This window comes from Hemiscyllium ocellatum, chromosome 18 (genome assembly GCF_020745735.1).
Source record: "Hemiscyllium ocellatum isolate sHemOce1 chromosome 18, sHemOce1.pat.X.cur, whole genome shotgun sequence".
NCBI lineage: Eukaryota > Metazoa > Chordata > Chondrichthyes > Orectolobiformes > Hemiscylliidae > Hemiscyllium > Hemiscyllium ocellatum.
In genome coordinates this window covers 29,409,106-29,436,707 of record NC_083418.1, presented here as the reverse complement: position 1 = coordinate 29,436,707, position 27,602 = coordinate 29,409,106, and the positions used below count along the sequence as shown (strand labels likewise).

The window sequence follows — 27,602 nt, the reverse complement described above, 5'->3', positions numbered from 1 at the left end:
CCCATTTAATACAACATATTAATTTATTTGGCTCTTTTTTTGGGATACAAGGTCAATTTTGCGCAGTCGGAGGCTATGCCCAAGAGGGGATCTTGAGGGAATACCTGATATTGAAGGTGAATTACGATTCCCCTTTATGTGGCCACAAGGTGTTTTCTTTACCTAGGTATTTTTGTTACTTCTACCTTTTGACCAGCTATATAAGGCTAATTTTGCTCATTTGCTTGACCAAGATAAGACAAGATCTTCAATGATCGGAAGCCCTTCCAATATCTTGGTTGGGTCAAATAGCCCTTATCAAAATGAACTTTCTTCCTTGTTTGCTAAATCCCATATGAATGCTCCCTCTGATATAGCCCAAGCCAATGTTGCAGAGACCTAATGGCTGGCTCAGTTCTTTTATCTGGCATCACAGGTGGCCTCTCATTGGCTTGCTAAATTGCAATTACGTCAGGGGTTCGAGGGGGTACACGTTCCAGTTATTAAGAGATATCAACTAAGCTCCCTTTTATACTTTGTGAATTTTTGGGTTTGTGAGGACCCGAGGTCAATATGGTTGGATATTGAGGCCTCCCAGGCAAAGTGCCCCCTTATTAATCTGTTGTTTATGGATAAGATGAGGACAATCGTGGAGCACTGTTGGCATCCAATCATCATTAATCTGGTCAAAACATGGAGAGTGGTAATGCCAGGGTTTGGCCAAGACTGATGGACTCTGAACTTAAACTATGGACATCCAAGGGAGTCTCCTGTCTGGGAGACCTGTTTGATGGGGAGGTCATGATGTCTTTCGACCAAATGAGTTGCAAGTATGGATTGCCCAATAGAGATCTCTTTCGCTACTTTCAGGTTAAGAACTTGAAAAAAATGACTACGCTTTTTATCAACATAGCTCTGACACAGAGAGGAGAGTGCTTCAGGCTATAGGCATTTTCTCGATTAGTACTCTTTACCACCTAATAGGATGTGGTGTCCCAAAAGATATTGAGCAACTGTGCGAGGTCTGGGAGCAAGAGTTGGGAGTACAGATTCCCTTAGACATGGGAGGGCATTTGGGAGAACATGAGAAAGATCTCAATCTGCAACAGAGCGCATGCTATGCAGCTGGTCTATTTGGCTCCAGACCAGCTCATGAAATTCAAAAAAGGAGCATCTCGAATGCGCTTGCACGTGCAGAATAGGTATAGGTACCCTCACCCGCTATTTGTGGTCATGCCACAAGCTTTGCAAGTACTGGAATTATAGAGAGGGTCCTGGGGACCGAAATCAAGGTAGATCCGGTCTCTCTCCTCCTGAGTCTGCCACATTTATCTTCCTTAGATGTGTATGGGAAGAAGCTATTTAATATTCTCACTTATTGCGCAAGGAAGAACCTTTTGATGAGTGGTTGTCTGCGAACTCTCCAGGAATGCTGGGATGGTACAGATTTGTTATGGAACACATTCCTCTGGATTTCCTAACAAACATGCTGCACCATAAAACTGAAATTTTCTATAAAGACATGGCAGCCCATTTTAAACTACCTAGAAGCAGATTTGCCTGCCATGTTAATTAGGGCATTTGTTTAGCCATGATGATGACGTTTGGTGAGCCTTGTGCCCTGAGAGGAAGAATCCCAAATAAATACGGGTATAATAACTCATGCTCCTGGAGATTGGGAGCTTTGGTGCGGTTGTACTGAGTGGTATAATTTATTTGATTATTTATTGATTTGTAGTAAGTGTAGTTTTGATTTGTTTTGTGGAGTAAGGTAGTAATTAGCTCATTGTAATTGTTATAATTTTAGATTGTTATGTATTTTTGGAATTTTATAATTTTGTAAAGAAAACATTTCTTTGTAAAAATCTAAAAAATCAGAACAATCCTGAACCCACAGTCTGGGATTACATATACAGAACAGACATTTGAAAAAGATACCAGAACTGTACCTGTCGTCAGAAAATAACAATAATCTTCACCATCAAAGCCTTCACAAGAGAAGGAAACTAATTGTTTAACTGTGCCAGTATTGAAACACTGTTGCTCCGTTGGCTGGATTGTTGGTTTACAGAGCAGTGTGATGCCAACAGCATGGGTTCAATTCCTGTCACTGGTTTGAGGTTACCGTGAAGGACTCTCCTTTTCAACATCTTCCCTCGCCTGAGGTCTGGTGACCCTCAGGTTAAATCAGCACCAGTTGCTTCTATCTAATGAGAGAGAACCCCTAATGTCTGGTAAGACTATGGCGACACAACATCAACTATGATTTTTTCAATTGTCTTGTCCCTAAACCAGAATTCTCCTGTTTTACTTCTCCACTTATCTACTTTTCATTCATGCTTTAAGGCAAACCTTAATCCTACCAGTTGCCCAAGTTTTTAGAGGTTTTAGTTATCTGTGCCATTTTGATTTAGAATGTTTCTCTGCAGCACCTTGGGATGTTTTATTACATTGAAAGCATTACGTAAATACATGTTGAAATAACACCTGTTTAGCCCTAGTTACCTAATATCAATAATTCTCAGTGGTAAGTCTGGGCATTGTTAGTGGTGGATACTGTACTTGGAATGTTCACTTGGTAATTTCTGAAGCCATTTGAAAGGAGTGTGATGAAAGACATGTAATATATTATACTTTTAGATTTGTTTCAAAATAAAGGCAGATGAATGTGGGTTAGCTCTTTGAAGTTTGTTTCTAAGAGATCAGAAAATCAATTTGGAGCAGTGACCTGAATGCATCAGTCCCAAGAAGACATATGACCACAGCCAAATGTCTGGGAGAAACCCTGGAATGTATTAGTGCATAGGATATTTATGCTGTCAGGTTATGACCGGCACAGTAAACACATTAAAATAATTTGTTTAGTTTTCACTTCAGAACATAAAGTTCAAGGTTAGTTCAGAAGAATCCAGAATTCACTTCCGAATGTAAGATAGCTCCTCTAACAGGGGAACCAGTCAGTTCAGAAGCATTTCTATCCTGTGAAACTTCTAAACCAGGAGAATTTGGATAGAAGTCTTCAACGTCTCTCGCCCGTAGGTGTTCAAAGTTTGTGAGAAGATTTGTAGCTCGGGTGCTCGTTGTTGTGGTTCTGTTCGCCGAGCTGGGAGTTTTTGTTGCAAACGTTTCATCCCCTTTCTACGTGACATCTTCAGTGCTTGGGAGCCTCCTGTGAAGCGCTTCTGTGCTGATTCCTCCGGCATTTATACTGGTTTGAATCTGCCGCTTCCGGTTGTCAGTTGCTGTCTGCTGCAGTGGCCGGTATATAGGGTCTAGGTCGATGTGTCTGTTGATAGAATTTGTGGATGAGTGCCATGCCTCTAGGAATTCCCTGGCTGTTCTCTGTTTGGCCTGCCCTATAATAGTGGTGTTGTCCCAATCGAATTTGTGTTGTTTGTCATCTGAGTGTATGGCTACTAGGGATAGCTGGTCGTGTCATTTCGTGGCTAGTTGGTGTTCATGGATGCGGGTTGTTAGCTGTCTTCCTGTTTGTTCTATGTAGTGTTTTGTGCAGTCCTTGCATGGGATTTTGTACACTACGTTGGTTTCTCCCAGCATGAGCAAAACCAACGTAGTGTACAAAATCCCATGCAAGGACTGCACAAAACACTACATAGAACAAACAGGAAGACAGCTAACAACCCGCATCCATGAACACCAACTAGCCACGAAACGACACGACCAGCTATCACTAGTAGCCATACACTCAGATGACAAACAACACGAATTCGATTGGGACAACACCACTATTATAGGGCAGGCCAAACAGAGAATAGCCAGGGAATTCCTAGAGGCATGGCACTCATCCACAAATTCTATCAACAGACACATCGACCTAAACCCTATATACCGGCCACTGCAGCAGACAGCAACTGACAACCGGAAGCGGCAGATTCAAACCAGTATAAATGCCGGAGGAATCAGCACAGAAGCGCTTCACAGGAGGCTCCCAAGCACTGAAGATGTCACCTAGAAAGGGGATGAAACGTTTGCAACAAAAACTCCCAGCTCGGCAAACAGAACCACAACAGAAGTCTTCAAGTTATCAGAATTGAAAAAGTTAAAACCATCAGAATTGTGGAAAGTTCATGTCAGTATGTGCATAAAGGAATGGATGATATTGAGAAACAAGTTAAAACTTTTTGTTTTGCTGTTTGTGTGATAAGAGTTTTCTAATTGTAATTTACATTTTTATATGTAGCCATTTGTTTTCTTTTGAAAAAAAATGTTTTTAAATTTATGTAATAAAACAAAGAAGTGCCCATGCTGGAATCTGAAACAAAAACAAAAATTGCTGGAGAATCTCAGCAGGTCTGGCAGCATTGGGGCAGAAAAAGCAGATTTAAGTTTTCAAGTGATCCTTTGGACTTGAAATGTTAGCTCTGCTGTCTTTCACAGGTGCTGGTAGACCTGCTGAGTTTCCACAGTAATTTTTGTTTTTCTTTTGAGTTAGTATTTCTTGACATTCTAAACATGATGAACTCTTCCCATCAAGAAACACGACATTCTGAAGCTGGAGAGTGACAAGACAGAGATTGTGGCACACATTGATTCAAATTATGTAGGTATAATGCTGGTTAAGGTCTAGCATTAAGAGTTCAGAGAGCTAGACAGCAGATTAAAAAGCAGGACCTGAAAGGTTGTAATCCCTGGACTGCTTCTGGTATTACGTAGTAGTGTGTATAAAAATAGGAAAATACCCTGATGAATGTGTAAGTTGGTGCAGGAGGGAAGGGTTCAGATTCCTGGATCACTGGGACCATTTCTCGGGAAGGTGGGCCAGTCTGTACCTGAGTCAGATGAGACCAACCTCGTTGCAGTAGGGCTTATTGGGAGGAATTTGAGCTAGTTTGGTAGGGGCAGGAGACATTGCATTAGTTCAGTGGTGGCATGGCATACCTTAGAAAGGAATGTAAGCAGAGGAAGTTCAGACATGTTGGGTCTCATGGGAGGAAGGTGAAAATGGATGGCCTCTAATACTCGGGGCATTGTAGGTAGGTGGGGCATTAATTAGCTCAGTTGGCTAGACAACTGATTTGCAATACAGAGTGATGCCAATAGTGAGCGTTCAATTCCCACACCTACTGAGTATACCATGATGGACTCCCTTTCTCAATCTCTACCCAACTTGAGAAGTTGTCACTCTCACTCTCAGGTTGAACAACCACCAGTTGTCTCTCTCTAATGAGAGAGCAGCTCCATAGCCTGGTAAGACAATGACAACTTTATCTTTACTTTCACATTCATTATAGGAAAGACAGATGAGTTAAGGGTGTTGATTGACAAGTAGAATTGTGCTTTCATTGCTATGACAGAGATGTAGTTCAGAAAGGGAAAGGACTCACAACTAAACATTCCAGGGTATACAAATCTTTAGGCAGGACAGGAGAAGGATGTAAAAGATGAGGCAGTGCCACATTATTTATTAGAATTGCAGTAAGGATGGACGATATCTTGAAAACCTCATCAAATGAGGCTTTGTGGGTACAGCTTGGGAATAAAAAGGATAAGTCACACTGTAAGGAGTGTATTATAGGCCCCCAAGCAGTCAGCAGGCAATTGAGCAAGTTTACAGACAATTCACTGAGGAATGTAATGAAACTATAATAGGATAACTATATCCAGGGGTTTCAACTTCTCCAATATTAATTGTAAAAATGGTTTTAGAAGAGGCAGGCAGATTTCTTAAAATGTATTCAGGAGACCTTTTTATGTTAATGTGTAGGAAGTCCTACAAGGACTGAACCTAATTCTGGTGAATGAAACCAGAATGAAGTGTTTGCGGTGATGCTGGAGGAGTATTTTCGTGACAGAACCCATATCACCATACATTTTAATTTTGTTATGGAAAAGGAGAAAGATAGTTGGCAAAAAAGTGTTTTGGAAGGTATATTTTATTAAAATAAGGCAGGATCTTGTCAAAGTAGACTTTGAACCATATCTTATGGGCGGCAAGGTGGCACAGTGGTTAGCACTGCTGCCTCACAGCGCCTGAGACCCGGGTTCAATTCCCGACTCAGGCGACAGACTGTGTGGAGTTTGCACTTTCTCCCCGTGTCTGCGTGGGTTTCCTCCGGTTTCCTCCCACAGTCACAAAGATGTGCGGGTCAGGTGAATTGGCCATTCTAAATTGCCCGTAGTGTTAGGTAAGGGGTAAATGTAGGGGTATGGGTGGGTTGCGCTTCGGCGGGTTGGTGTGGACTTGTTGGGCTGAAGGGCCTGTTTCCACACTGTAAGTAATCTAATCTACCCATTCCAGGAATTCTACAGTCACTAGTTGGTCCTTGAGCTCAGAAAGCTTAAGTGTGAATGTAAGGATTAGGACATTTACTACATGTAAGCTCATTCAGTCATTCAAAGTGTTGCACAGTAAAGTTCACATCATAGACCTTAAGTTTTCACCCCATTCTAAACTCACATGTTTACTCTTAAAAGATTATTACTCAAATGTAACAACTTAGTGATTTAATCCCTGAAATATAACTCAGTTCAATTTTGCCCACTAAAACCTATTCAGCCTGTATGGATTAAGCAAAAGCTTAAATTGAAATAAAAGTAACAACTGAAATGACAAATTGTAAATTGAATCTAAAAGATCTGTGCTCTCCCATTGGCGGAATGAGCAAATGTTGTGGTCCTTTAAACATTGGTTGGATCTCTATTTTATGCAGAGGTAGAAAACTCAACTGGAATATTGGTTGGGATGGTAAGGTTGGCTTTAGCATCTAAGTTAAAGATTATGATTCTGACTTTGATAACTATCCAATGATGCGTGTGTGTACAATGTAAGAAACATTATCACTGTTAACATGTGGCATTGCCAGTGTTGAATGCTAGATATCACTAGTTGGCCACTTTGAGATACTGAATGTGGTTGCGTAAATGAAAAAATATTCTGGGAAGAATCAGTGCTACAGGAGGGAAGGAAATTGCAAATCAAAATATATACTGGTTCCATTTGAAAGTATGACAGACTGAGCATTGGGAAGATTTTGAAAGATGTGATCACAGTGTAGAATCACTGTTTGATTTGGTTGTCATTCCCTGTCCTTCTTTAGCAATAGGCAATTTGTTGTTAAAAGGCTGTCTTTAAACACTCATCAACTTTACTTGGATAAGTCTCATCGTGCCCCTAGTCTGTCTCCCTGTTCATGTTTTCATGGTGACATTATGTCAAAATATTTCCATTGATATTAGAACATGCCTCAGGTAATACTGAGAAATCAAAGATGATGTGGGGATCCAGGCCTTGATGAACGTAGCAAGCAGCTCATTTATATGAAATGCATTGAATGTTTATAGGTTGGAATGTAAAGAACAAGAATTTGAAATACTCATGCCAGACCGGAACACCATTGCATTTGTAACATCTGTGGATCAAGAATCTATAGCTCTCCCTTCCACAGATACTTAAAATCACTGGTTTATACTATCTTGGTCATCTTGTTTCTTGTCATATCATTCTGTTCTGTCTGAGAAATTCTGTCTTGAACAGTAATTCAAAATTTAAACTTTAAAGGCACACTGCAACTTCACAATGTAACTAAGTTATACACTGAGTAGTGCAGAGTTATAAAGATAGAAACTTCTGGAGACACTGACCAGTCAGCAGCATTTGTGGAGGGAAATAGTGTTAACTGTTCTGGTAATGACTGGAGTGCAAGGGTCAACCCTCATCGACCTGAAAAATTCGTTCTGTTTCTTGATGAGCTGAGAGTGAGCTCAAGTCATCGCATGCTTGCGGATAAATCCAGGACAATAACCAACTGTATAGTGAGTTGTGTAGATTTGTAATGGTGATAAGCATTGTATGCACACAAGACACTAAATGGTAAGTCTTGAATTTTTATTCACTCATGGGATATGGGCAGCACTGACTGGTCTAGCAATTGTCCATTCAAATTGCTGACAAGGAGGTGATACTGAGTTGCCTTCTTGAATTGCTGCAGTACATTTTGTGCATCCACAATGCCATTGAGAAGGGAGACCCAGGATAATAGGCAACTGTTGGAGCACTTGCCCTGGATTTTAGACCGCTCACATTATGTTACACACTATTACATGGGGTGTGGTTATTGTATCATGCAGTGGTTATTGTTCAGAGGAGATCTTGTACCTCTCATTCCAACCCACCTCTCTGCAAGAGCAATTCAGCAGTCCTATTTTATCACTATTCCCTGTAGTACTGAGAAATTCATTTCTTCAGGGTGTTTATCCAAATCCCTTTTTGAAAGAGTTGATTGATTTGCCTTTACCACATTCACAGGCAGTACATTCCAGATCCTAACCAGTTGCAATGTTTAAAAAAAAATTTCCCCATGCCACCTTTGAGTTGGGATTGTATTACACAGGATCTATGAAGGAAGTGTATACAACTGGCATTTTCACGGGGGTGAGGTTGTCTGGTGTCAATCATAGTTCACAGCTCAGTGAGATGAAGGGTTTCTTTCAGACTGTATACTGCTGTTTGGTTCCTGTTCACACATGCAGAATGCTAAATACAGAGCAGTTAGCACTGAACAGCCCTCTTAGCAAGTTCAGGCAAATGCCACACAGCCTGTAAATATTTCTAAATCACTAAGGACATACTTATTTTGAGTTAAGAGTAGCCCAGTTCACTCAACACCTGATGAGGAAATTAAAGCAGAGTGTTCTTCACAGCTAATTCCCTTTCTTTCCTTTCTCTTGGCTGATCCTATGAGCTCTAATATACCTAAGTCAAATGGCCATAGTTTATATAAACCAGCCAGTAATTGCTATCAGGGTGGAGTCAGCTGTTGAATATAGAACAGAAAACTTGATCCCTGTCATCATTTGACACCTGCACCCACATTTTATAGTGAGTCACTGGATCAAGAATCCTGCCTGAATGCCTTTTCCTTGCTTGATATTTCCAAGGCCAATTGTAGCACTGCAATTGCTGGTCTAACTGAGATGAATTGCTAGGATGAATGGTTACATTTGACATCAGCATTAAATCAGAATTAGTACATCTTCACCTTTGTGGATTGGTTTTGCATTAGTTGATGCAAATTAGTCACAGTTTTGTTGGTGGTACTGATGATTAGTTATTTAGAGCAAGCTATTAACCAGCTGAAAAGGATGCGATTGATTCTATAGAGGCCTTGGCTGATTGAAAGTACCTTGCCTCCAAATATTCATGGTGAGCTTGGCTAATCAGTATTGATCTTTAGAATATTGTGGTCTTACGCTCACTTAATGTAGTCTTCCTCCTTCCCCCCCTCTTTCCCTTCAGCCTCCATCTTATACAGATGATCATTAGGTATAAATCAATAGCAGCAATCGTAGCTGTTTTTTTATTTATTGCTTCAGCACTTTCCTGCTCCCAAACCAATCCTCCCCTCTGGCGATATCCCTCGGTCTAAAACCAATTATAAAATAGAATTGATTATATCCCACTCCCAAGACAGGGCAAGTTAAAAAGGATCCAAAAAAATTAAATTGAACATTGGATATTCTGGTTTGCAGATCTCTGTTGCTTTTCAATTACATTTTCACAGGATGGTCTCATCTTCCTTCATGATCCAGGAAAGCTGACTGTAGCACTCAAACTCTTCAAAGATTTAAGACCAAATTAGTGTGCCTTTGGAGTATAACATTTATATTTGCTGAGTGTTCACACAAATGTGATGTTTTCCTAACAAGGAAAACAATTGTAGAAGCCTTTTGTGGGGGACGTGAGTGGTAAACAGAGTGGACAGGTGGCAGATAAATTTAATGCAGAGGTATAACATGCTCATTTTGAGAGACAAGAAAAGGTATTCTGAACAGATGGTGCAATAAATGATGCAAAAAGTATGTAAAGAAACAAAAACACAAGGTACAGAGATTTCAATTCTTGAAAGTTGGCATTAAGCAAAAAGCATTTAAGGTTGTATAAATAGCAATGTAGAGTACAAGATCATTATGTGCGATTTATGATGCCATAGAAAAGTTATTTAAGACTATAGAGAAGACAAAGCTAGATAAGGAAAGAACAATGAGAAACAATGGGTATGAGAGAAATGAAATTCTGGGACTAGGATAAAGCTAAGAAGACCTTTTAATGAGGTTTCTTTTAAATGATGATGGTAAGTAGGGAAAACTTTTCTGTAAAGAGTGCGAATGAAGGGGAATTCTGAATTTACAAAGAAATAGTACTAAGGGCAAAAATGTTTATGCAGAGAGTTGTTGAAGTTGGAATGCTCTGACTAGGAGTAATTGAGGCAAGGACCATTCCATCTTTTAAAGTAAAAGTGGATAAATATTTGAATTGGAGAAAAATACAGAGCTGTGGTAAGGAGTAAGGAAGTGGGATTAGTTTTGGATTGCTTTAATAAACAGTGACACAGACAAGGTCTTCTATCCTGTAAACTTCCCTGGAGCTGTGGTTCTGTGTAATATGAAGCGAGTGGATTATCATGGAATGGAACAAGTGAGTACAAGCATGATTGACTAACAAAATCTCTTCCTTTAGTGAAGTTCACAATACTGTTACTTTTAGAAAGACAGTTTATATTTGCTACATTTAAAGTGTGGTGGCAACATTGAGATGTTTGGAATGAAAGAGACAATCTTGTTTTTTTTTGCCTGCTGAACAGCTCACAATTCATTGTATGTATATTTGGGCTTGCACTGTGATAGTTTGGATTGTTGTCAGGTTTATAGAGAGTGGGAAGGAGGAAGTGGTACATCCTGAACACCCAACACTCTGTGTTTGGTTTGCATTTAATTAGCTCCAGAATGCTGTAGTCAACACTCAACCACTTCCTGGCATTTACCCTCTAAACAGCAGGAGTATTTTTAAGTGATAGGAAATTGGCATGCAGGACTGTTTATCCTTTCTGTGGTGTTTTGACTGTTTTTTTTAAAAAATGCATTTGTCCTTGCTGTTCCTTCCTGAATGATTTCTTCAGAAAATAAAATTATTTTTCCTTATTCACCTCCTTTTTAACTTGGTTACAGCTCCAAGGGAATCATAATGTGGATCATGCTCAAATGAGCATTTTTTTTCAAATAAAACTGTGTGTGTGTTCTCATGTGATTCTACACTGCTGGAGATAGTAGTTGTGGGGATGTAGGGGGTATGCAAAATGAAGAGGGTGGTTGTTAGACGATATGTGATATTGTTTTAGGTAATTATATTAAATCTAGATTAATTAAAAATAACATCAACCTTGGGGATAAATGAGGAAGTTCTGCTTATTCTGTGGCAAACTTTGGATATAGTTGACCAAGGTATATGGTTGGCTGCATGCAAGTCATAGTTTTAGGTAAGGGATAGCAAATTTAAAACAGTGCTGAAGAGAAATCACTCCTCTCAAAGGGAAATGTTTCTAAGGAATTCACTACCCCAGAGTGCAGATGGTGTTGGAACATTGTCTCTCTCTCCTCCTTAAGTTAACTAATATTTTTAATTATTAATGGGTAGAAGGGTTATGGAGAGCAGGCAGGAAAGTGGGGTTGAGACCAAGATGAGCTGAAAATGTATTGCTGGAAAAGCGCAGCAGGTCAGGCAGCATCCAAGGAGCAGGAGATTTGATGTTTCGGGCACAAGCCCTTCTTCAGGATCTCTAGCATCTGCAGACCTCACTTTCTCCTCGAAGATTGAGACCAAGATGAGATGAGTCATAATCACATGGAAATGCAGAACTGGCTCAATGAGTCGAATTGTCCATTCCTGTTCATAATTCTAATGTTTTTATATTCCTATTTGCCTTATGTTTGTCTAAGAAGAAAGTGAGGACGGCAAATGCTGGAGATAGGAGTTGAAAAGTGTGGTGCTGGGAAAGCACAGCAGGTCAGGCAGCATCTGGGGAGCAGGAGAGTCGGTGCTTCAGGCAGAAGCCCTTCATCATGTTGAAGGGCTTATGTCCGAAACATTGACTTTCCTGCTCATTGGATGCTGCCTGATCTGCTGTGTTTTCCCAGCACCGTACTTTTCAACACATGTTTGTTTAATTTTGTTGTGGGATTCCAATTCCAAATGGGTTTTCTTTTAATGTTTCAATCTGTTAGACCATCCAAAATAGTTGTTTTAGTGAATAAAAAATGATATTCTGTTACTTGCCTATGTGTGGCCCAACCCATCACGACATTCTCCTATAATTGTAGGTAATTATCCATGCTGACTATCTGCAAGAGCAGCTCACTTGGTTCTAAACCACTTGTAACCCTCATTTGCTTTTCTATTTAGATTAGAATCCAATTCTCTTTTGAAGACCTCAAATGATTTTGCATCCACTACTGTGGTGTACTTTTCAAATCCTATTCAAATCTTAATATATTATGGTGATGTGGCCTAAAATGTGTAATTGCCTCTGCTACTGAGTCGAATAAAGTAAGCATTAATGAATCAAGTTTTCATAATCTAAGCAATGTTGATTGTTACAAAATAAATTCAGCTTTCGTCATTAATTGCAACTGTTCTGAGCGTGTTCTTGCAACATAGCCAAGGATTTCTGCAAAATGGTTAGCACGTAAGTAAAAAATCCTCACCAATGTTTCAACCTTCTTTGCCTACAAACAAATTTATAATTGCCAAGAATGTCTCCTGTGTGAAGATTTTAAATGCATCCTCACTGCTTAGTTCAAATTCCTTTGAGAAGTACTGTACTATAATCTTGCTAAATGAAACCTGACAATCAGGTATAATTATTTCTTGGTGTCTCTGTAATCCACACTTCATGACAGCTAGTTTGTCATGAAAAATCAGACGAATATCACAGGTTTGACCAAAATAAATATCTCAAAGGGAGGTTCTATGTTGGTAGATAGACCAACTCAGTGAATTAGCAACACTATTTTGTCACAAACTTTGTTTGCTAATTTGCTATCTGAATGATTTGAAGATATGGGTAAACTAAGAGGTTGAGAATAGGGTGCAATGTGCCTGATGCATAATTACAGTGGCAGCCAGGTACGTACATTAAGCAAGCCCAAACAGGGACGTCATATTACACACTGAACAGCAGACGGAGAAGAGATGAGTCTAAAGTGTAAAAAATGACTCCTGAAGTGGGAATGCTAAAATTTTTGTTTAGTTTATTTCAGATTTTGACTTACTCCGCAGATTTCAGAAACTAGTTATTTTATGTTAATGGATAGTCATGCGTGATGCTCAAGTAAACAAGCTGAGCTTTGAGTTTAAGAAATTGTCCATCAGAGAGTTCATAACAGATAATTGAATTAGGCAGGTGAATGTCCTTGAAGTACAGAATCTTTGATAGTTGTATGACGATGTCATTTCATGCCATTGTTGAAAGTAGGTTGCAGAACGGAGAGGTCACTAGTTTGAATAGCAAATGCACTTTCTCTTATCTCATTGCCATTTATGGGACCTTTCTATGTACTAATTAGTTGCTGACTTTGCTACAAAACTTCACAAAGAAATTTTTGTGTTCAGATTATATTGGGAAACTTAACAATGTGAAAAGTATTATGCAAATGAAACTTCTTCTTTTATATGCTTTAAAAAATTATATCCATCTTGCATCCTAGTTAACGTTAGTGCAAAACAATTGGCTTCAACTTTAATTCTCATTTGAGTAGTGTTTGCATTCTGTAGCATTGCCTCTTAAAATCTCTTCCTCATGTTTAATAGTAAGCATGCAATGGCTTCTCTTCCTGCTCCTCTTGTGTCCCCCAAATATTTATCCTTTGCCTGTCCAATTTCTCATCTCCATGCTGCCTCTTCGTAGCATCATCCAAAAGCACGGTGAAAATTGACATATTTACACTGATAACAACTAGTTCTACATCACCATCAACTGCAACCTATCAAAAAGCAGTGCTGTAACAAACAGAAATTTTCTCTAATTAAATGTTTCAATTTTGTTCTTTGGATGCCAACGCCCTAGCCAACCGTCTGAGACAAAACGAAAGTTTGATATCGCATTTGACTCTGCATTAGGTTTCTGATCACGCATCTAGACCGTCACTGAGACGAGCATCTTAGTTACTCTGTTTGCCTTTTGTTGTGTGAAATCTGTGATCTCTAATCTCCCTCGGCCTCCAACCTTCCACTGACTTTCCTTTCTGTCCCACATTCCTTATGCCCAAACTATCGACTCTCCTGCTCCACGGATGCTGCCTGACCGACTGTGCTTTTCCAGCACCACACTCTCAACTCTGATCTCCAGAATCTGCAGTCCTCATTTTCTCCTCTTAGTTAATCCTCTGTAAATTTGAGCTAATACACATGTCTACTGCCTGTATCGCTGTTTGCACCAAATCCCTTTCCCATCCCTGTACTTGCTTACAATCAAGAAACACTTCAGTTTTAAAATTTTCATCTGTGCGAATTCAAACCAAGAGTCCAAGTCTCTCCACTGTGCTGTCTCTTCCAGTCCTACAACGGTCCAGGATATATGTGCACATCTAATTTTGAGCCTTACAGATCCTGGTTTTATTTGGTGGCCACACTTTCATCTGTCTGGATCCAATCAGTGTAATTACACTGCCCTGACCCCTCCAGCAGCTCCCACCCTCAAAATCAAACTCTTGCTTTTCTAAATTTCCTTTAAGATGCTGCTTAAAATGTGTATCTTTGAAAGCTTTTGGTTATCTGCCCTAATATTGCCTTATTTGGTTATATGCCTAATTTTTACGAACAGTGCATATTTGAAGTTCTTTATATAATTTATTATGTTAAAGCCCCTTCATAAATATGCAACCTTTCTAATTTATTAATTGTACATGTACAAATGGAGAATTTGAGTATTAGAGATCTATATAAACCATGTCATGTTTCACATCTGAGCTCCATCCTATTATCACCCACTTCCATATGCAGAAATTCTGGAAATTCTGCTATTAACATATTGTAATGTAATAAAGGAAGGAACAAATTTGTCTAATTATATACCAGATCCTGGAAAAAAAACCTGATGACTAAAGTTAATCCCAGCCATTATTCTATTCGTTCTTTTGAACCAGAGACTTTCAAATGAACCTAATTCTATTAAATTCTAATAGTATGTATGATTGACAATATTGCATAAAAGATTTGAATAAAAGCATGTTGTACAAGTACATACCTAGGTTCAGACCATATACAGTGCGAACCACAATAGTGTATTTGAGATCCAGAAATTCTCATTTCCACAGAAATGAGTTGTAGGCTTTCTGAAACAATGCATAAAAATGTTCAATTTGTTCAGATTAGTGGAAATACCTGATACTTGTGTTAATGCAATGCCGATTTAAATTGATGAAACAAAGATTCCTTTGTGCACAATGATCAAAGAAGAAACCTTTTTTGAACTCTCTAAATCTGATGTCACAACCTGAATTCCAGTTAAAGAAAGTAAATACATTAATTGATAGATGGATGATGCCAACTTATCATGTTGATCTAATATAGTGTTATTTTCTTCAGGGAGCCATTCGCAGCCTATACTGCAGCAGCTGGATGTGTCCTTAACACCATTGTAGTAATGAAATACATCCCAGCTAACACCAAACCTGTGATCGTGACAAAGGAAAATAAGTCAGGTCAGTTGAAGTTTTTGTCTATTACACTATGTGTCAAAATATATATAACAAATCCATGTGCAAGTCTTTCTACATTTGTATTTCTGTCCTCTTTATCAGCTCTTGCTGTTTCCTCCCTTAATCTTGCAATCCTGAAGACTTTGATTTACGGTAAAGTGTGATTCCACATTTTGCGATCGGATCCCTATGGATATTTCGTAGATTTTTGCAGGTTAAAGGACTGCACAACATGTGCTGGAAGGAACTATTTAATATATATGATCAAACTTATTTTTTCTCATTGTCCTTCAAATTAGTTGTCTTTACATTGATGGTATTTTGAAAGTTTCTATAGTTTCTGATCTATACCACATTTTCATATTGTACATTCTAGATTATAGCAACCCTCTGTGAAATAATTTCTTCTCATTTCCACTCTAATTCCTTTGCCAGCTATTTTAAACCTATACCTCCTAGTTAATGATCCATTTGTCAAATGGAGCATTTTCTCTTGATTTAGTCTCACATGAAAGTCCATTAAAATCCAGTCTGGGACATTCGTCCCCTGCCGAATGGTAATGATGGTCATCTATTCATTGCAGAACTCGAATGATGCAATCAAGAGTGTGATGACTGAACAAATTCTCCCTTCTTCTGTGACGTAGTACTGAGGCTAGGTTCAATTCCTCACCTGATCTCTTACTTGCTATCAGCTCCTTTGACAGAGAATTATAATTGAGTCTGGGACATTTTCACAAATAGTATAAATCTGAAACCCTCCCATTTCTAAATATCTTCGATGGTTCAATTGAAACTTTTAAGACTGAGGTCAAACGACTTTTGTTAGTTAAAGATGCCAAGGAATATGGATCAAAGGCATTAGATCAATGGGTTTGAGAGACAGATCAATCAAGGGGCTGATGGCTTTTGTGTTTGATTTGTATGATTCAGTGTTAGTGTGTCAGCATCTCTACATCGTGAACCACTGGCAAAATAAAGCTTGATTATATTTCTTCATAAGGTAAACATTGAGATTGATAACACATTTCTTATGCAAACATAGAAAGCAATGTCGTTTAATACTAATTGTTCTTTCACCTGTGAAATGTGGCTTTGTGCTCAGCCTGGTCTTATGGAATGTAATTCTCTGTTTTGTGAAGACTATTAAGTTCTCAAGTTGAGTTTGGGCAGTCTCAAATCAGCTCCTAGCTGAAATAAGTGCACCTTATTCAGAATCAATTAGCAGTGAGCTTGGCAGCTTTTTTATTTGCTCACAAAAATAATTTGTGAGACACTAAGATAATCATCTCTTACTTTAGTGTCTGAAGCAGTGGTTGTTTATAAAATGAGCAGCTCCCCAAAGATGTTATGGGCAACAGATCTAAGCCACACTGAATGGAAAATCACATGTACAAACCTTGAGTTGTACTAAGTCAGGAGAGATAAGTTTAAAATCAGACAACGCCAGGTTATAGTCAAACAGGTTTATTTGGAAGCACTAGCTTTCAGAGCGCTGCTCCTTCAGGTGGATAAAGGAGCAGTGTTCTGAAAGCTAGTGCTTCCAAAGAAACCTGTTGGACTACAACCTGGTGTTGTGTGATTTTTAACTCTGTACATCCCAGACCAACACTGGCATCTCCAAATCAGGAGAGACAAGAGAACTCATTTGAGGAGAGTGTGCAGTAAAAATATCACAATAAAAGTGTGTGTTTCTGGAATAAGGAGCAAGCACGGTACTGAAGAATGAAATACACATTTCTGTTACAGAAACTGCTCACAGTAAGAGCATCTTCAGTGTGAAAGAAATCTTAAGACTATTAAGTATTCCAGGAGCTGCAAGTGTCCTTGCAATTAAAACCATCACTGGATTGCCAATGGGTAAGTCATGTTTGTGTATCTGTTTGAATATGAAAGTGACAGACAGCCCTGAGGTAAGTCAGCTCCTTTCCTAACATGCATTATAATGACATTTTGGGAACCTTGTGCATGTTTGCTACAAATAATAGTTATTATAATGTTGAGTTACCTTTATTTTATTTATTGTGCTTGGTAAATGCTAATTATAATTACTGCTTGTAGTTTTCATTTTATTTTCCTTATCTAGGAATGGTTCAGTCTCCTATTCTAGCATAATATAAGAAAGAGGAAAGACATTAGGCTTCTTGAACCTCTACTCTATAAAATCTTGGTTGAATTGATTGTGGTCTCAACTCTTCCTCCCTCTTCCCCATAATCCTTCAGCCCACAATCTGCACTCAACTTCTCCCAAAGTTCAAGAAGCTGTTTTATATCAGCTTTGAATATACTTAATCAAACAGCCGCCACTACTCTCTGGGCAAGATAATTTCTCTGAATAAAGATTCCTTCTCATCTCCATTTAAAACTGGTGATAACTTATTCTGAAAATCTGTTCTCCAGTTCTAGATACCTCCATGAGACTGTTTGCCGCTACCCACTCACCATCTCCTTTGCTTCCTTCTGACCCCCTCACTGATTCCCAATCAGCTCCTCACTTGCTGCCCTTTATCCAAAGTCTTGCTGGCTCAGGTGAGGGATGTTGACAGCGACGTAGCAGAGGGATCTGAAGAGTGGTGGCAGAGAGGATAGTTGCCAGTGGAAGGGAGAGTGGGAAGTGAGAAGGGTGGAGAGCGGGTGATAGGGAGCTCCAAGGGGGAGGGAGAGGAAGGTTGTGAGAAATGGATGAACATTGTCAGAAAGACAATGAGGATATGTCTGTGAAAGCATTCTTGGGGTTAAGAGATTGAAAGCAGCCTGGCTTAGCTTCCAACAGTTTCCAGAGAGGGTAATAGAGTTGATGAGATGTACCTAAGATTATGAGAAACTGCAGATGCTGGAGAGTCAGAGTCGAAATTGTGGTGCTGGAAAAGCATAGCAGGTCAAGCAACATCCAAGGAGCAGGAGAATCGACATTTCAAGAAATATCGACTCTCCTGTTCTTCAAACGCTGCTAACCTGCTGTGCTTTTTCATTGCCACACTTTTCATACCTAAGATTATGGCTTCTGTATTCTCAATTAATTGGAAGAATTATTTTTCTCATCAGAAGATGATAGCTTAGGGGCTGAAGAGGTGTTGTGAAAGGCTAAGGTGAGCTAAGACCATGTGGCATTACCACACATATGAAAACTGATACTTTCTAGATGATGTTGCTATGGAAACCACATAAATGAGATACAGCACAGGACCAACAACGGATTCTTGGGAGACACCATTGATCCGAACATACCAATGAGGAACTCCACCTTTTGATCGTAACTGAACTGAGTATGGCCTTGCCATTCTTTCGTGTCTACCCTGTATGGCTTTTGACTTCCTAGTTGACCAAGAATCTATCTAACTCAGTTTTAAGCATTCATTGATTTGCCTTCACTACTCTTTAGGGAAGAAATTTACAAAGATCTTAACCCTTTCAGAGAAGAAAGTTATCCTAGTTTCTATCTTAAGTGGAAGACCACAAACATTTTAAACCGTTCTAATGTCTCCAAGGGGGAGCATCTTCTCACCATTCACCCAGTTGCATCCTGATGATCTTATATGTTTCACTAGGGTCATCTCTTATACTTTTAAACTACAAGGAATAAAGTTCTAATATAGACTGCCAGCTGAATGTATAGATCCTACAGGAAGGTTAGCAGTGAAAGGAAGAGAGAAGGGGGAATGGTGTTTTTGGTTAGGGATAACATTACAGTTGAACTTAGGGAGGATACTCCTGGGAGATCGTCCAGTGAAGTTATATGGGTGGAACTGCAAAATAGGTAAGAGATGATCGCCTTGTTGGCCCCCTAATAGTCAGCAGGAAATTTGAGAAGCAAACATGTAAGGAGATATCAGATATCTATAAAAATAAGGTTGTGATTGAGGGAATTTTAAGTTCCAAACAGACTGAACCTGCCATAGTATTAAGCGCTTGGGTGGAGAGGAATTTAAGTGTGTACAAGAAAACATTCTTATTCAATATGTAGATGTACCTGCTAGAGGACGAGCAAGGGTAAGTGACTGAGGTGTCAGTGGGGGAGCACTTTGGGGCCAATGATCAGTTTTAAGAGAGTTATGGAAAAGGATAGAACTGATCAAAAAGTTAAGGTTCTAAACTGAAGGAAGGCCAGTTTGACAGGAACTTGCAAATGTTGATTGGGGGATACTCTTTGCAGGTAAAAGGATGGTTGGGAGGTGGGAGGCCTTTAAAAATTAGATAACGAGAGTTCAGAGACATTCTGTTCCCGTTACTGTGAAAGGCAAGGGTAGTAGGTATAAGGAATGCTGAATTACTGGAAAAATTGAGGCTCTAGTCAAGATTAAGAAGGAAGTATATGTCAGGTGTTAACAGCTGGGATTGATTGAATCCTTAGAAGTATAAGGACAGGAGGAGTGTACTTAAGAGGGACCTCGGGAGGGCAAATCGTATTAAGGAGAATCCAAAGAGATTCTGTAAGTACAAGGAAGGCAACAGAGTAACAAGAGAGAATAGGACTCCTTAAAGATCAACCTGGCCATCTATGTGTGGAACCACTGGAGATGGATGAGATACTAAATTAATATTTCATGTCAGTATTTAATGTGGCGAAGTACATGAAAACTAGGGAACTTGGGGAAATAAATAGTGATATCTTGAAAAGAGTCCATACCACGGAAGAGGAAGCATTGGAGGTGTTTAAATGCATAAATCCCTAGGACCTGATCAGGTATTTCCCAGAACTTTGTGGGAAGCGAGGGAAGAGCTTGCTGGCCCCGAGCAGAGATATTTGTATCATTGACAGCCACGGATGAGGTGCTAGAAGAACTGGCTAATGTTGCACCAATATTAAAGAAAGACTGTAAGAAAACTCCAGAGAACTATAGACCAGTGAGCCTTACATTAATGCTGGGCACGTTGTTGGAGGGAATTCTGAAGGATTTACATGCATTTGGAAAGGCAAAGACTGATTAGGGATATTTAACATGCCTTTGTGTGTCGTAAATAGTGCTCCACTAACTTGATTGAGTTTTTTGAAGAGGTGACAAAGAAGATTGATGAAGACAGAGTGGTTAACACTGTCTATATGGACATCAGCAAAGCATTCAACAAGATTCCGCAAGATTCCGGTTAGTAAGGTTAGATCACATGGGATCCGGGGGAGCTAGCCAATTGGATACAAAATTGGCTTGAAGGTAGGAGACAGAGTGGTGGTAGATGTTTGCTTTTCAGACTGGAGGCCTGTGACCAGCAGTGATTATAGGATCAGTGTTGTGTCCATTGTGTTTTTGTCACTTTATGTAAATTATTTGATATGAGAAGGTAAGTTACTTGGAGGTATGGTTAGTACATTTACAGAAAACACTAAAATTGGTGGTGTACTGGACAGTGACAACTATCTCAGAGTACAAAAGGGGCAGCACAGTCACTCAGTGGTTAGCACTGCTGCCTCACAATGCCAGGGACCTAGGTTCGATTCCAGTTTCTGGTGACTGTCTGTGTGGAGCTTGCGCATTCTTCCTGTGTCTGCGTGGGTTTCCTCCAGGTGCTCCCGGTTTTCTCTCTCAATCCAAAGATGTGCAGATTAGGTGAATTGGCCATGCTAAATTGTCCATAGTGTTTGGGGATGTGTTAGTTACGGGTAAATGTAGAGTAATAGAGTAGGGAACAGATTTGGATGGGATACTCTCCAGAGGGTAGGTGTGGACTTGTTGGGCTGCGGGGCCTGTTTCCACACTGTAGGGATTCTATAAATTCAGGACCTTGATCAAATGGACCAAGGGGTTGCAGATGGAGTTCAATTTAGATAAGTGTGAGATGTTGCATTTTGGTAATGCAAACCAGGGCAGAACTTATACAGTTAATGGTTGGGTCCTGAGGAGCGTTGTCAACAAAGAGACCTAGGGGTGCAGATGCATAGTTCCTTGAAAGAGGAATTGCAGATAGATAAGATGGTGGTGTTTTTCACAAGCCCTTTATTGGTCAGTGTATTGAGTATTGGAGTTGGGACAACGTATTGCACTGTACAAGACATTGATGAAGCCACTTTTAGAATATTGAGTACAATTCTGGTTTCCTTTCTACGGGAAGGATGTCATTAATCTTGAGAAGGTGCAGAAAAGATTTACAAGGATATTGCTGGGACTGGAAAGTTTGAGTTATAGGGAGAGGCTGAGTCTGAATAGGTTGGGTTTTTTTTTTCCTGAGGGGTGACCTTATCAAGCATTACAACATAATGAGTATGGATAGGGTGAATAGGCAAGAGGTTTTTCCAAGGAGAAACTAGAAGGCGTAGATTTAAGGTGAGAGGGGAAGGATTTTTAAAAATACCTTTTGGGGTTACTTTTTCCATAGTGCATGAATGGATCAAGCTGCCAACATTTAAAGGGCACCTGGATGGGTATATAAATAGGAAGGCTTAAAGGGATATGGGCCAAATGCTGGCTAATGGGATGTCTGGTGGGCACAGACAAGTTAGACTAGTTAGGTCTATTTCCATACTGGATGACTCTACAGCTCTAAAGTCAACCATTCTGCATCAAATAAACACTTCATCCCAGGAATCAGGTGAATGAGCATTCTGTGAATATATGAGTAAGAAGACCAAACCTGTAGACAGTACTCCAGATGTGGTCCAGCTAAGACCATTGTATAACTAGCCTGCCCTATGTTTTTATGCAATCCCCTTGTAATATATTTCAACATTTTATTTGCCTTCTAATCACTTGCTGTACCTGGATATTCAGCCTGTATAATTCTACAATCTCTCCATTTAAATAAGATATTGTTTTCCTGGTCTTCCTGCCAAAGTAGACAAGATCACATACTTCCATGTTATATTTAGTGGGCGGCACGGTGGCAGAGTGGTTAGCACTGCTGCTTCACAGCGCCTGTAGACCCGGGTTCAATTCTCGACTCAGGCGACTGACTGTGTGGAGTTTGCACGTTCTCCCCGTGTCTGCGTGGGTTTCCTCCGGGTGCTCCGGTTTCCTCCCACAGTCCAAAGATGTGCGGGTCAGGTGAATTGGCCATGCTAAATTGCCCGTAGTGTTAGGTAAGGGGTAATATGTAGGGGTATGGGTGGGGTGCGCTTCGGCGGGTCGGTGTGGACTTGTTGGGCCGAAGGGCCTGTTTCCACACTGTAAGTCTAATCTAATCTAATCTAATTTCATCCACAATTTTATTACTTACTCATTTAACCTATATTTTGTGGACTCCTTATGTCCTTTTCACAACCTACTCTCCTATCGATAATCATGTCATCAGCAAACTCAGGAACAGTATATACGATCACTTCATCCAAGTCTTTGATATAGATTGTAAATAATTGAGGCCAAGCACTGATTCCTATGGCTCTCTTCCAGTTACATCTTGCCCATCAGAAAGTGATCCATTTATAGGCATTCACCTGTTCCGCTAATCTACCCAATAGTTTCTCCGTGCGAATCTATTACCTGCTACATATTAGTTCAGGGATAATGGTGGAAGAGTAGTAAGAGAAGAAAGGTTGTTCACTGGCTGCAGCTGAATAGATAAGACAGGCTGTATAAATTCTCATCCAAGCCTCTCACCATCCTGTCTTGGCAATATAATGCTGTTCCTGCAGTGTTGCTTAGGTCAAAATCTTGGAATTCCCTCTCCAATGGCCTTGTAGGTCCACCTGCAGCACATCGACTGCAGCAGTTCAAGAAGGCAGCTCACCACAACCTTTTCAAAGGCAACAGGCAATAAATGTTGCAGACAGATTGGGAAGGATATAAAGGATTAGTTTACCTTTGTTTTAGTCGACCTTTGTTTTAGTCAAACAGGGTGCCATTTGTGAGTTTGGGAAGGCTTTTACAGAGGTGGAAATCTGATTGGAACAAATGTGGTCCCAAGTAAAGTGGACAAAGATTCTAGAAACAACACATTCATGGATTTTTTAGCAAATTGAGGGAGGTTGGAGATGGGATGATTGTTTGCAAAGGTGAACATGCAAACAAGGTGCAGGAGTAGACCATTTGGCAACTCAAACTTGCTCTCCATTCAATAGGATTACAATGATCTGATTGTAACTTCAAATCCAGATTACGAACTACCTCTGACTTCTTGCCCCTTTTCTTACCAATAATCTACCTACTTCTGTTTTAAAAATATTCAAAAACTGCCTTTCCAGCACTTTTTTTTTCACAGAAGTGAGTTCCAAAGACTCATGATCACCTCAAAGGAAAAAGTTCACCTCATCTCTGTTTTAAATGAGTGATACTTTACTTTCAGACAGTGAGTCCTTTATTCTATATTTGTCCATAAGAAGAAATATCTTTTCCACATCTACCCTATAAAGACTCCTCAGCGTCGTTTACCGATCAAACAAGTTGCCGCTTACTTTGTTAAATTCCAGCAGAAGCCTAGCCTGTCTTGCCTTGCTTGATATGACAATCTGCCCATCCCAGGTATTGGTTGGTAAACCTGATATGAACTGTTTTCAATGCGTTTACATTCTTCTTTCAACAAGGTGACTAATACTGTACATAATACTTCAGATGTGGTCTCAACAATTTCCTGTGTAACCAAAGCATAACCTCCACACTTTTGTATTCAATTCCCCTCTCAATAATTTATAAGCCTCTATTAGTTTTCCTAATTACTTCCTCTACTTGCATGAGTCTTTTGTGAGTGATGCAGTAGCATTCCCATAACCTCTGCATTTCAGCTCTCTGCAATCTATCCTTGCTTAAATAATATGCTGCTTCTTTATTTTTCCTGCCAAAATTTATAATTTCATATATGATGCTCCATTTGCCATATTTTTGACCATTGCTTAATATAGCTATATATTTTTGTAGCCTCTTTATGTCCTCTTCACAACTTACTTTCTCATCTATCTATGTTTGTGAAATCAGCAAATTTGGCAACCATACCTTCCATCCTTTTATCTCCGTCATTTATACAAACTATAAACAATTGATGGACTGGTACAGATCCTTGTGGCACTCCACATGTTACAACTTGCCAAGTGAAAAAGATCTATTTGTGCATACTCTCTACTTCCTGTTAATCTTCTATTCATGCTGATATGCTACTCCCTACACAGGAGGCTTTATTTTAGATTAGGTTAGCTTCCCTACAGTATGGAAACAGGCCCTTTGGCCTAACTAGTCCACACCGACCTTCCGATGAGTAACCCACCCATACCCATTCTCTTACCCTATATTTACTCCTGCCAAAGCACCTAACACAATGTGCACTTGGCCAATTCAGCTGATCTGCACATCTTTTGATTTGTGGGAGGAAACAGTAGCACTCGGAGGAAACCCACGCAGACACAGGGAGAATGTGCAAACTCCACACACACTCATCCAAGGCGGGAATTGAAACGGGGTCCCTGGCGCTGTGAGACTGCAGTACTAGCCACTGTGCTGCCCATAATTATGTAATCATTTTTAATATATCATTCTGTTGGATGCCTTTGAAAATCCAAGCACAATACATTCATTAGTTATCCTTTATCGATACTTCCTCTCAATATTCTAATAGAGAAATTAAATGTGATTTCTCCTTCACAATACCATGTTGACTCTGTCTGATTATCTTGAACTTCTTAAGTGCCCTTATGTAATTTCTTTCATAATGGCTACTAACAGTTTCCTTATTGAAACTAACTGGCCTGCAGTTCCTTTATTTCTGTATGCCTCCCTTTTTTAATAATGGAGATATATTTACTCTCTTTCCATTTGATGGAAGCTTCCATGTATCAAGGGAATTTTAGTTAATTAAAACCAATGCATCAATTATCTAATTAGCTACTTCCTTTATGAACCCAGAATACAGTCCATTTGGACCAAGGAATTTGTCAGTCTGTATCTTCAACAAATTACTCAGTATCACTTCTCTGGTGATTGTAATTTCCTAACTTCCTAATTAATAGTGCTCCTTCCTTGTTACTTATATCTTCTATATTAAGACTCAAGCAAAATACCTATTAATTCATATGCCATTAACTTTCCATACTTACAGGGTCATGGGTTGATTATTTTTGGAAAGGAATAGTGATTATTTGAAGGAGGAACAGTACCATAGGGAGTTGGAGCATTAGTACTAACAACTAACACTAGAGCTTGGGGTGGAAATTGAACGTTGAAAAGATCTATGGAGCAAGAAGTAGGTCTCTGACAAGATGAGCTTGGACAATAAAGGGCAATATAAAGGGAAGAGAAATTAATCAGCCAGAGTTCTTAGGTCCGATCATTATCTTGATTCCCAGACTTAGGTGAATGATGAGTGAAGGCAAGATCAGGTCTATGCTGGACAATAGCACTTCTAACGATCACAATAGATGCTCATACAGAGAGGATTGCACTTGCATGAGGTAACTAGAGCACTCCTATGGCTAAGCAATCAGCAACAGAGCACAGAAAACATTATTAGAAAATGAAACAAAATGTCAAGCAGTTTAGAGTTTCTTTTTCTGTCTTCAGTCTGGTTAGAAAATGTCCTTTACAAATTCTCTGTAATATGAGTGCAATCATACACATTGGCTTGGTTGATTTCAGAATAATCCCTTTAAAATGGCTGGAAATAACCGCCTTGAAATTAATTAATTATTCTTGTCACTTGCATGGATCTTGGTTTGTTTGCACCAATTATGATTGAGTAGCTATGTCACTGCAATATCTTGACATAGGCACAATATATTTACTGATTACTACATCCCAAAGGATTAGTAGAATCTTCAGTTATCTACTCTACTATCCCATGTTGATTTGCCTACCCCTTTTACTCTTCCACATCTCTTTCTCTCTTATAACCCCCAAATGGCCATTCACTAGAGGGAGTCTAAACACTGAGTATTGGCAGACTTTTCCACTGAGGAGACCATTGCAGCTGAGTCCATTGCTGTCTTCCCTAACATATGTGCACTTTGTGAAAGGAGAGTGGGAGAGGGAGTTAAAGTGTTCAGCCACCGGGCGGTTGAGTTGGTTGGTGTGGATGTCCCAGAGGTGTTCTCTGAAACGTTCCGCAAGTGTCTCCCCAATGTAGAGCCTCCCAATCTGCCAAGGACATGCAGGTCCTTGGCCTCCTCTATCGCCAGACCATGGCAACACCACGCCTGGAGGAAGAGCACCTCATCTTCCAGCTAGGAACCCTCCAACCACAAGGGATGAATGCACATTTCTCCTGTTTCCTCATTTCCCCTCCCCCCACCTTATCTCAATCCCAACCCTCGGACTCAGCACCGCCTTCTTGACCTGCAATCTTCTTCCCAACCTCTCCACCCCCATCCTCTCTCCGGCCTATCAACCCTCACCTTAACCTCCTTCCACCTATTGCATTCCCAATGCCCTTCCCCCAAGTCCCTCCTCCCTACCTTTTATCTTAGCCTGCTTGGCACACCTTCCTCATTCCTGAAGAAGGGCTTATGCCCAAAACATCGATTCTCCTGCGCCTTGGATACTGCCTGACCTGCTGCACTTTTCCAGCAACACATTTTTCAGTTCTGATCTCCAGCATCTGCAGTCTCACTTTCTCCTGTGTAGTTGTCTCATAAGACCAAAGCCTTTTGAAAACAGCTTTATATTAAAACTCATGCTCAAAACTTTAGTCTCTTTTTTGTTTTCCTTTTGAAAGGCATTGAGACCTTACATTGGTTTTTATATTCTGTTGCAGGAGTCTTCCAGAGTATGTTTTCAGTTGTTGCTATGGACTATTTCAAATTACAGGCGGAGCACAATGGCTACCTCATGGCTTACATTGGTGTATTGCAAATGGTAAGGGATATTCTGATATTCTTTCCAGCTGTATCTGAACAATTCAATGTGAAACTATTATTAATTGAAAGTTTTCAGATTAATGTTCTTCTTATAAACTCCTTTTCATCCATGTATACACATAAGAAAATTGGATTGCAACATGCCGTTCCCATTCAGAGTTCCATTTGCAATGTCTATTGGTTAACTTGCATTGAAAGGTTTTAATGATAACCAATCCAGGTTTATGTATCAACATTCCACTCATTGACTTAGTGCAATAACCTGATTGCCACACAGTGGTGCATTAACTTACATAGTATCTAAATTTATTTAACAATTTATTCTATGTAATAAACAGTTGAAGTTCTCATGATTACAGCAAACATTGACATAGAGTCGTACAACACAGAAACAGACCCGTCAGCCCAACCCACCCGTGCTGACCGG

The 27,602-nt window shown here is 39.7% G+C and overlaps 1 protein-coding gene across 6 annotated transcripts in view; it reads left to right on the top strand.

The window, feature by feature from the left end:
- Nucleotides 1-27,602, top strand: part of slc22a18 (solute carrier family 22 member 18) — a 116,116-nt gene that overhangs the window by 47,598 nt on the left and 40,916 nt on the right. For all 6 annotated transcript variants that reach the window (XM_060838802.1, XM_060838806.1, XM_060838808.1 and 3 more), the window contains 3 exons: nt 15,359-15,474; nt 17,221-17,331; nt 27,073-27,173. In XM_060838802.1, coding sequence (XP_060694785.1) covers nt 15,359-15,474; nt 17,221-17,331; nt 27,073-27,173 — 328 coding nt within the window. The remainder of the gene's footprint in view (nt 1-15,358; nt 15,475-17,220; nt 17,332-27,072; nt 27,174-27,602) is intronic.